Here is a 9829-nt window from a genome sequence, read left to right as displayed (position 1 = left end):
CCTGTAGCTGTTCCATTTGACCCATGTTGTCTACTTCAGTTGGCAGTTGTCCACTTAGGACTCTAGCAGATGTCTCTGACCATGTCTCTCTGAAATTGTTTTACTAAAACTACAATAGACTTGTATTCAAGTTATGGGCCCACTTCAGCTGCAGTTGAAAAATAAGGTGAGTGATCCAAGGTAAACATCCTATGGGTTACCTCCTGTTAATATACGCAAACAAGAACCTTTGATTATTTGGATTCAACTATTGTCTCTCTCTTTCCTGCTGGCCTTGCCTTCCCTCCCTACTGCCACTTGGTCTCCCTATGAGAGTGTATACATTCTCTTTTCCCGCTGTCCGATCCCTAATGAATTATCCTCCAAGTGCTTTCATCTCATTCTTACCTATCAAGTTAAAAGTGTACCAAGGAGGTACTGCTCTCTAGACTAACCACTACATTCTGGGCATTTGGTCCATTCATCCTGACTACTTCAGGTCCCCAAAGATAATGGGTAGACGACAGCTATGCAAAGATCTTCCTGTCTTGATAAAACTATAACTGCCTTGAGCAGGGGTTCTCAAAGTATGGCCCACGGGCCGGATACAACCTGCCAGGGTCATTTATCTAGCCCGCCCGCCTGATTGGCCACCGCTGCTGTCTATCAGAAGCGGAAGTGTCGGGGCTGTGTCGGGAGCTGCAGGCAATGCACGAGGAGGGAGATTGCAGAGCCGGACTATTCTACATGACGGGTATGCCGGATCCGGCGGCTCTCCTCCTCTCCTCAAACTATAGTCTGGCCCCCCAACATTCTGAGGGACCGTGAACTGGCCCCCTGTTTAAAAAGTTTGAGGACCCCTGGCCTTGAGTATATATTTAGGTATTAAATGGTACATACCTCGATGCATAAAAAACAAACACCATTAAGCAGGAAAATATGTATCTAGAAAGAAAGCTGAAGAAAAATGTAGCAGAAAATGAAAGTTGTGCGTCTGTAGTGTCTTGTTTTGAGATGAACGAAAACACACCCTATCACATGATTATACTGTATTCAAAATCCACACCTGTGCCAAATGGCAGTTTCTCATATTGCAAACCATATGAGCCATCTCCACACTAGCCAACCAAAAAGATGTTACATTTGAAAATGTTCAAAATACGTAAATAAAATGGTATTGGTTCTCAAAGCACCATGACTGGTTTACATTATAATTATAACACATATGGCTTGGATTCAAGGGCACTCACTAGTTGTAACAGCTGAAGGCGAAAGAAGCTGAGCTGCCGCTTGAATTGGTCACATTTATTCAATATTCTTTGAAATAAGCAAGAATCTTGAAACACATAAGCAGTCAAATAGAGCCACAAAAAATCCCACATGTATAAATAAGATGCACTATGAGAATTACACAATATTGTAAACAAAAGTAATACTGTACGTTAACATTTGAGAGACAAATTGTTCAAATTATAAGTTTGGTTTACTTGCACTATTAAAAAAACCTGGACTTTTTAAAGAAAATATAATTCCAATACAAAGACCTGATCCTGAGCATTACAAAATCAACAGAAATTAATTTCAGAGCAACAGGAACCACCCCTTTTTTGCCTTAATAGGCACTTCAATGACATATTATTTTTACAAAGCTTACCTTGAATACCATTACAAAAATGACAAACATCAACTCAAGGCAAAGTTTTAGCAGATTTCAGGAACATAATACAGAAAGGTTATCCATGCACAAAAGAGGGAGAAAGCTAATTCATTCAGTTTAAGAATAATATTTTTTACTAAATTCCTTTTCACAAACACAAACATTTCGGACTTCATTTTTCAATAATGAATATATCAAGTTTTACATTTTTCCTAAGTCTACTAAGAATGCTGCCACTGTTACATTAAGGAGAATTTTTCATTGCTTAACATATCATATTCTGCCTGTACTGATCTGAGGTTGGTAAAAGCAACAGCACACTACTGTTAAGATTAGAGTTTCTAATGCTGAAAGTACAGTAAAAGAAATAATAAATTTCACAAATTCAGTTTAAAATATTTCCTTCAAACAAAAAGCTGCAGAAAACCTGTTCTTAAATAATCTACAGAAAATTCTGGAGCAGCTAAACATTTTAAATTTCTTACACTTGCTTCATCTTAAAAATATTGAATTAATTCAGTAGCCCATCCTTTTGAAAAATAATCCCCTCCCCCAAAACAACTGTTAAATAGATTACAAATCTTTTGTTTTAATCAGTGTGACCAAAGGCTTGTCATCAGGACTGTAATCTTCATAAGCAATTGGAGTTGCATCATACATTGCAGGGCGAGATTTCTTTCCAAACCTAAAATCCAAAAAAGTAAGTGGAAGCAGAAGTCATAGTGGGGTAATACATATATAAAACATCCATCTTCATGGCAGTAATCTACAAGATCATTATTATGTCAGAACTTAAAACTTAATTTTAAAACTCTACTTCATCACCAAGTTTTCACAATATGATTCCATATTGGTTAAAGTGCTTTTTAAAAGATTCAGCAAGCATTTAAGCGTACTGACATTGTGAAAGCTTATATGATCAACAGAATAATTATAAAATACAATTTATCCTAAATTGTATTGTTGCTGGATACAAGTGGAGGGTGAAGTTCTGAAGATCACGCTTTGAAAAAAACACCTCCACTATATATAAAACCTGTACTTCTCCTAACCATTTTCTTTGGCAGAATATAGTCAGGACTTTATTTTTGTTTGTTTGGGGGGGGGGATATTTAGATACACCATTCGTTACCTACAGCTTTATATGACATGGTTAAGTTTAGTTAGCTGAATCTATAAGTGCTCAGAGTTGTTGGGTGTTGGGCTGCCCATAAGGTGTATGTATCTACGTACAGTATGTATATAAGTATACATAGGAAGCCGCTTGGTGTAGTGGTTAAGGCATCAGGCAACCATGAGTTCTAGTTCCACCTTAGACACAAAGCCAACGTGAATGACCTTGGGCCAGTCACTCTCTCTCAGGCCAAGGAAGAAGTCAATGGCAAACCACTCCCAAAATCTTGCCAAGAAAACTGCATGGACTTGTCCAGGCAATCACCAGGAATCAACACTGACCCAAAGGTACCCCCAAAAAGGTATAAACAAACAAACAAACATGATCTATAAAGTTTAAAATTGCTATTCATGAAGGCTATCACTGTTGAGTTTACAATCTACGCTGGCATATTAAAGATATAAAGAATAAAATGTTATTCTATATTGATTTAATCGTTATATTTCTTATTTAACTGTTGCTTGACCATCTGAGTATGTTTGTGCATGAATGTGTATATATTAGGAAAATAATACTGACCAATCAAAAATACTTACATATCATGTAATCTGGCTCTCAAATTGCAGAAGACAGCTTATATATTAAAAAGCTTGTATAGCCATTTTTAAATGTATAGATAGAGCTCAGGGAACAGACTGCAGCCTAATTTTGTTCCCTAACATATTTATTTTTTATCTCTCAAAATCTTTTTACTTCAGAAGCATTCCATCACTGAGGCCTTTCCTTACAGTATACACTGGTTTTTCATCCAACCTGCTGTTTCGTCAAAAAAAGGATTTTCTTTTTCCCCAAGCATACCTGGCATGTCGGATAGAAGCAATAGCACTACTGAATTCACTATCAATGCTCCTGCAGTTGTAGAATTCTTCATAGGCTGGCCTAGATGAACCTTGGTATTCAATACGACTGATGCGACAGATCCCCACAATTAGAATGATCAGCATCAGGACAAATGCTACACACAGAGCTCCAATTATGATATAAAGAGAATGCCGAGGCATATTTGTCAGACTCTCTGCCACATGCCCTGACTTCCACTGTAGATCTGGAAGAATAAGAAAAACAAGTGTTATTAATAGCATTTCTACTTCCGTGTGCCACAATAAGAATATTCCACTTTACTCTCTGCTCATCCTTTTGAAGGCATTCTAATCTGCATAAAGGTCTACAGAGCTAGGAAGAACTATTAAAACTGCATATTCTGCCACTGAAACACCACTTTGGTCAGATTTTCCTTGGTTATTCCTAAAAGAAGAAGTGGATTAAGTGGACAATTTCTCACATGATTTCACTACCACTGAAACAGCTTCTAGACCTCTCCTTATCCTGCCCACATTTACTCACTGGCTGTTAAGATAAGTAATTACATCCCCAAGGGGTTGAGTGCATTTGGGATTTAGAAATGCAACACATAAGCACAAAATACAATATATCTCAGAGAATGGTGGAGGATACCATTTTCAAACACCAAGGAGAAAAAGAAAAGAAAAGAAAACCATGTGACCAGTAGATGAATGGGCTTTGAAGAAGCAAAAATGATGGGACAATTTTAAAAGAAATAGATGTATACTTATTAAATTTATTTTGTCAATATTTCAATCTGCTCCTATCAACAACTATTTATGCCATACTGTTGCCAAGGAACCAACATGGTGTGTCAATGTAGTCATTAGGAGTTGAGCTCTAGTCATTCTGGTATTACTTTGTTTTTGTTTCTCTCTCTCTCTCTCTCTCTCTCTCTCTCTCTCTCTCTCTCTTACTCCTGGAGCCATTTCAACATTGTTTTTATTATATTAATAGGTCTTAATACTACCTGCTGTTACTTCCATAAGAGTATTTCCAAAAAATTGTTAGCTTCCTTCCCTTCCATACATCTCTGTTTCCCTGCTGTCTGAAACAATCTGACTTCTGTTCAACCTGAAGCACCAATCTATTCTGACTAGTCTACTGTCTGACAACTGCCACTGCATCTATATTTGGGAGAAACATTGATTGTTGCTTGAACATCAGAGAAACTGGTTACTTGGGGAACTAACCATGGGCACGCTTGTGTACATGTATTTGCTATATAGTCAATTATGAACATAAGGTTGTATTTGCTATATTGTGAGAAATGGAGTGCAAGGAACTTCAAGAAGACACAACTTGAGAATTATAAGTGATTTGTGATCAGGATTCATTTACATGAGACTCAGTTTGCTTACCTTCATGCAGCAACCCTCTGGGGCATGCTAAATGCATTGCACCAAGCCGTTATATAATCTGTTTGGTTTGGGGTCAGTAAGTTGTGTAAAAACAAGTATTATAGTTTAGTATTATGTATGAATTCAGTCACTGGAATCTAGACAACCAACCATGGTTTAGAGTATTATATAAATCCAGTTCTGTAAACAAGCACACATGAGGATCCATCAAACTCTCATCTTTAAAAGAAATAATAGTCTTCATATTTTGTTAGAGATACCCTAGCTTTCCCCATCTTTGATTTTTTTGTAACACCGTTAAAAGCAAATTTTTAAGAAAAGCAATTATTTTTCACAGCATATAACTTTCCTACAGCACTTTGTGAACTTCATTTTAGCTCTGTAAAAATAAATCCTTGTAACTTTTAGCAATTAAGTGGGGAAAGGAGGAAAATAGACTACAGGTAGTCTTCGCTTAACAACCGTTTGTTTAACGATGGTCTGGAGTTACGATGGCCTTGGGAAAAGTGCTTTATGACCTCCGTGATCACGTGATTGCAATTTGCAACCTTTTTTACAATGGTTGTTAAGCAAACCATGTGATCGTTAAGTGAATTCTGACAAAAAAAGTCCATTGGGGAAGCTAGATTCGCTTAATGACCATGTGATTTGCTTAACAACTGTGGCGATTTGCTTAACGACCACGATGATTTGCTGAACAACCATCATAAAAAAGTAGTAAAATCAGCTCTGATTTGCTTAACAACCAAATCACTTAGCAACCTAAATTCCAGTCCCTATTGTGGTTGGATAGCAAGGACTACCTGCAATTCTTTCTTTTATTGCTGGCCTCATAAATGAAGTCTAATTTATAAATGGATCAAGGACGTACTGTATATACGAAATCTGTTTAATTCAGCTTTCCCATGTACTGATACATTGGATTACAATCCCCATAACTACAATTCCTAGTCAATGGGCCCTTGATTTTACTAACTGGGAGTTCTGAGATTTGTAATCCCAATAGATTTGAAAAGCATTAGGTTAAGGAAGGCTGAGTTAAACATAAACCATTTTATTTATTTTTTTGTGGTTCCCTTCCTTTCTCTGGGACCAGTTCCAGTCAGTGTTGTTTGGAGCGGGAGGGGGGAAGAGATTGCACCCTAGGCCCTTCCCTTTTAGGGTGTCACATGGTTCTTTTCTCCCTCCCCTCCTTTTCTACATGAAATGCTAAGTGAGGTCATTGCATAATTTGGGGTTCAGTATCATCAGTATGCTCCTAAATAGTAATTTAATTAAAAATTACAACAATAAAAAACGAATGCAAACTAAAAAAGAAAAAGAAAAAATAGAAGGTGTAGAAAAGAAAAAGAAAATAGAAAAGAAATAGAAAGAAAAGAAAAATAAGAATATAGTAAAGAAAAAGAAAATAAATATATAAAGAAATTGCTTCCCCTTTCATCATAAGTATAAACAATTTTAGTAATTTATCACTTTCTCTTAAAATACAACAAATGATCTCTTCTTCCCATATCCCATCTCTTATCTATAAACAAATCCTTAAAAACCTCATCATTTCAGTCCTATCAGCCAAAGTCCATTAAGGGTTACAACATATCTATTTTAACCTTGAAGAAATAAACCAACCTTATATTCCTTCCTTTCACTTTTAACAATCTCGGGTTCCCCCCAAGATCCAACCGTCCCTACCCTGCTGGTGTCTTGATGGGCCTTGAAGACCTGGCTCTTTGCCCAGGCCTTTGGTGAGGATGACTGATGCCTCATTTAGACTGTATGGGTTGTTTTCCTTTGTTCCCAACCAGTTTTGCCATCCTGCCATCTGTACCCTTCTTTTTGTCTCTTTTTGTTTTTCTTGTTTTTAATGTTTTAAAAATTTATAAACTGTCTAGAGTCACTAGGAGTGGGGCAACGTATTTATTTATTTATCATCATCATTGCGTTATGTTTTTTACTATGCACTAGAAGTTATTGGACCTTTAATAACTCCCTATTTTATGTTTACAGCAACTATATAAAAGAGGGATATGAGGATATACTCAATCACCCAGGGCACTTCATAGCCAAGTAGAGATCTGAACTCGCATTGCCACAGTCCAGACTAACCATTACACCATGCTGGTACTACAATATGAGAGAAAATATAAAATTTATATTAGTGGGACCCAGAATTCATGAATAAAATGCCACAAATATGGATGTCCACAAGTCTCCTAAACATCCAAAAGAAAAAATTTAAAACATGAATCTTTCCTATCTAATGGAAACAGCATAATTATGTGGATTTTTCTGCATGGTAGATCACTGCTGCTTCCTATAAAAATCCTTGGAGAGTATTTTATCCTGTACATGGAAACACTGGCCCAAAAAAGTACCTCTAAAGGATCATCTTTTACTAAGTCAAATACAAGTTTATTTTATAAATAAACTTGGTCTGCACTGATTACATCATGATAATATTCTCAATCTCATTTTAAAACAGGCTCTGAGTATTCAGAGTATTGAGTAATAGATAAAATTAATTTTAAGTAGAAGTCACTCTTGTTTAATAAGCTTTAAACTTAATGACTGTATGAAAAGATATATATTGAGAGTGATAGGCCTAACCTTAAGTTCTGCATCTCAGTTTTCCAGGAAACAATACGTGTCACAATTGTTACAGATGCTCTGTTATAGCAACCCCTTCCTCATGTGTCTGGAAGTTCTTTGTCATTGTGTGAATGATTATTCTTTTCTATCCTTAGAAATAATTTCACAAATCAGATTATTTTATTATTTATTATTTATTTTACTAATCAAATTTATACGCTGCCCATCTCACTATATAAATGACCATAGGCGGCTTACAAGTAAAAAAGAATAAAAATCTTTACAAAAATATACAAAGCTAAAAGACAGAGAGAGCGTCCTCAAGCCACCAACCACCCCCAGTACTGCAAACTCCCATTGGGTCCCCATGCTAGTTGACAGAGCCAGGTCTTAATGCTCTTCCAGAAGACCAGAAGAGCAGGGGCCAATCTCATCTGAGGGGGCAAGATGTTCTACAGGGCAGGGGCAACGGCAGAAAGGCTCTCCTCCTAGACTCCTCCAGTTGAAATTCTCTAGCTAACGGGGTCCATAACATGCCCTTCCTGCCAGACTGGGTGGGATGGGTCAGTGTAACTGGGATGAGACAGTTCCTCAGGTAACCTGGGTCCACGCCATGAAGGGCTTTAAAGGTCTTAACCAACACCTTGAATTGGACCCATAAGCAAACTGGCACCCAATGCAGCTCACGTAGCAGAGGTGTTACTTGCACAGCTCTAGAAGTGCCCATAACTGCCTGCAATGCCACATTCTGCACCAGTTGCAGCTTCTGGATACTTTTCAAGGGTAGCCCCATGTATAGCGTGTTGCAATAGTCCATAATAGACCGAGGCATGAGTGACTGAGAGAAGGGCTTCCCAATCCTGGAAAGGGTGCAACTGGCACACAACACAGAGTTGAGCAAAGGCCCGACTAGCCATGACTGCCACCTGCTCCTCGAGCAGGAGTTGTGAATCCAGGAGTACCCCCAGATTACATACCAGGTCCATCTGGGGTAGTGCAACCCCATCCAGAACCAAAGATGGTAAGCCCCCAGATATGGAAGAGCCCCAAACCCACAGCCATTCCGTCTTACCAAGGTTCAGGAGCCATCCAATGTATAAAACTATTGCTCTGTTCATTCCTTCCTTGGCTAGATTCCATCTCTCAAATCTGAGAGGCTGCACACATTGTATTTTCTATTTTGATTAGCATCCATCTCATATTGGCTTGCATCTTTAGTTCCTCTAGAAAAGACTTCCTTTTGGTTATTTGTAGCTAGATGTTCTCCCTTGCCTCTCTCCACATTTCTTATTTTCCTCAGTCTTTAATAAAAAACACTATTTGATCGTAAGTTGAACATGAGTCAGCAATGTGGAATGGCGGCTAAAAATGCAAATGCAATTTTTGGCTGCATCAATATAGATTTCAAATAATAGATAATAATAGTTTCACCATATTCAGCACAGGCAAGACCCAATTTTGAGTACCATGTCCAAGTCTGGACAACACATTGTAATAATGTTTCAACTCAATGGGAGTAAGTACACAGATGGGCAATGGAGCATATGATTGCACTTTTTGAATTCTTGAAGTGTCATGCAGATGGAGGTCAAGCCCCCTTCTCTATTATACAGTACAAGAATGCAGGACATGGAATAATGGTTTTAAGTTAAAAGAAGAGAGATTCTGGCTGAATGTTAGCAAAAAACTTCCCATCTATAAAAGTAGTTCCACTTTTATAGTGGAGCCACTTACCAGAAGGTGGTAAGGTCCCTTTACTGATGTCTTCAAGGAGAGGCTGCACAACCATCTGTTAGGGAGGCTTTAATGTGGAATCCTATACTGAACAGAGGTTTAGACTTGATAGTCTAAGTAATTCTTTCCAACTCTATGCTTCTATTTTTTCCCCCCTTATCAAGGTTTTCTATTTTAACTTCTTTTTTTGAAATAACTGTTTTGGTCTAAGATCCTCAGTAACAGCTAAGCTTCTGTGTTAGAAACATATGAATACTGGTTTATGCATTAATCAATTATTGCAAATGTATTCATATACAAACATATACATACATAATGCTTGCAAAAATAGCACGCATAAGTTTATACTGTTCACTCCATTAAGATTTTCATGTCCTTTAGCCAGCCCATTTGGAAGCATTTGGCTGGGCACTGCAGGAGACAGAGTACTTATTTTATTTATTCAGAAAGTTAACACTAAACATTAATTTATACCTTGGCTTTTTTCTTTTGACC

General features: G+C 37.5%; 1 protein-coding gene across 1 annotated transcript in view; it reads right to left on the bottom strand.

Annotated features, from left to right (window-relative positions):
• Positions 1-1285: 1285 nt before the first annotated feature.
• Positions 1286-9829, bottom strand: part of DNER (delta/notch like EGF repeat containing) — a 138566-nt gene continuing 130022 nt past the window's right edge. The window contains exons 12-13 of the mRNA XM_088131829.1: positions 3609-3855; positions 1286-2321 (exon numbers count right to left, since the gene is read on the bottom strand). Of these exons, the coding sequence (XP_087987955.1) occupies positions 2210-2321; positions 3609-3855 (359 nt within the window). The 3' untranslated portion in view covers positions 1286-2209. The remainder of the gene's footprint in view (positions 2322-3608; positions 3856-9829) is intronic.

Source organism: Python bivittatus, unplaced genomic scaffold (assembly GCF_059951505.1).
Source record: "Python bivittatus isolate LINGU-HERP-01145 unplaced genomic scaffold, Pbiv_v1 ctg000980_np1212, whole genome shotgun sequence".
Classification (NCBI taxonomy): Eukaryota; Metazoa; Chordata; class Lepidosauria; order Squamata; family Pythonidae; genus Python; species Python bivittatus.
The sequence above is the reverse complement of the archived record's forward strand: the minus strand, read 5'-3'. Positions and strand labels throughout refer to the sequence as shown.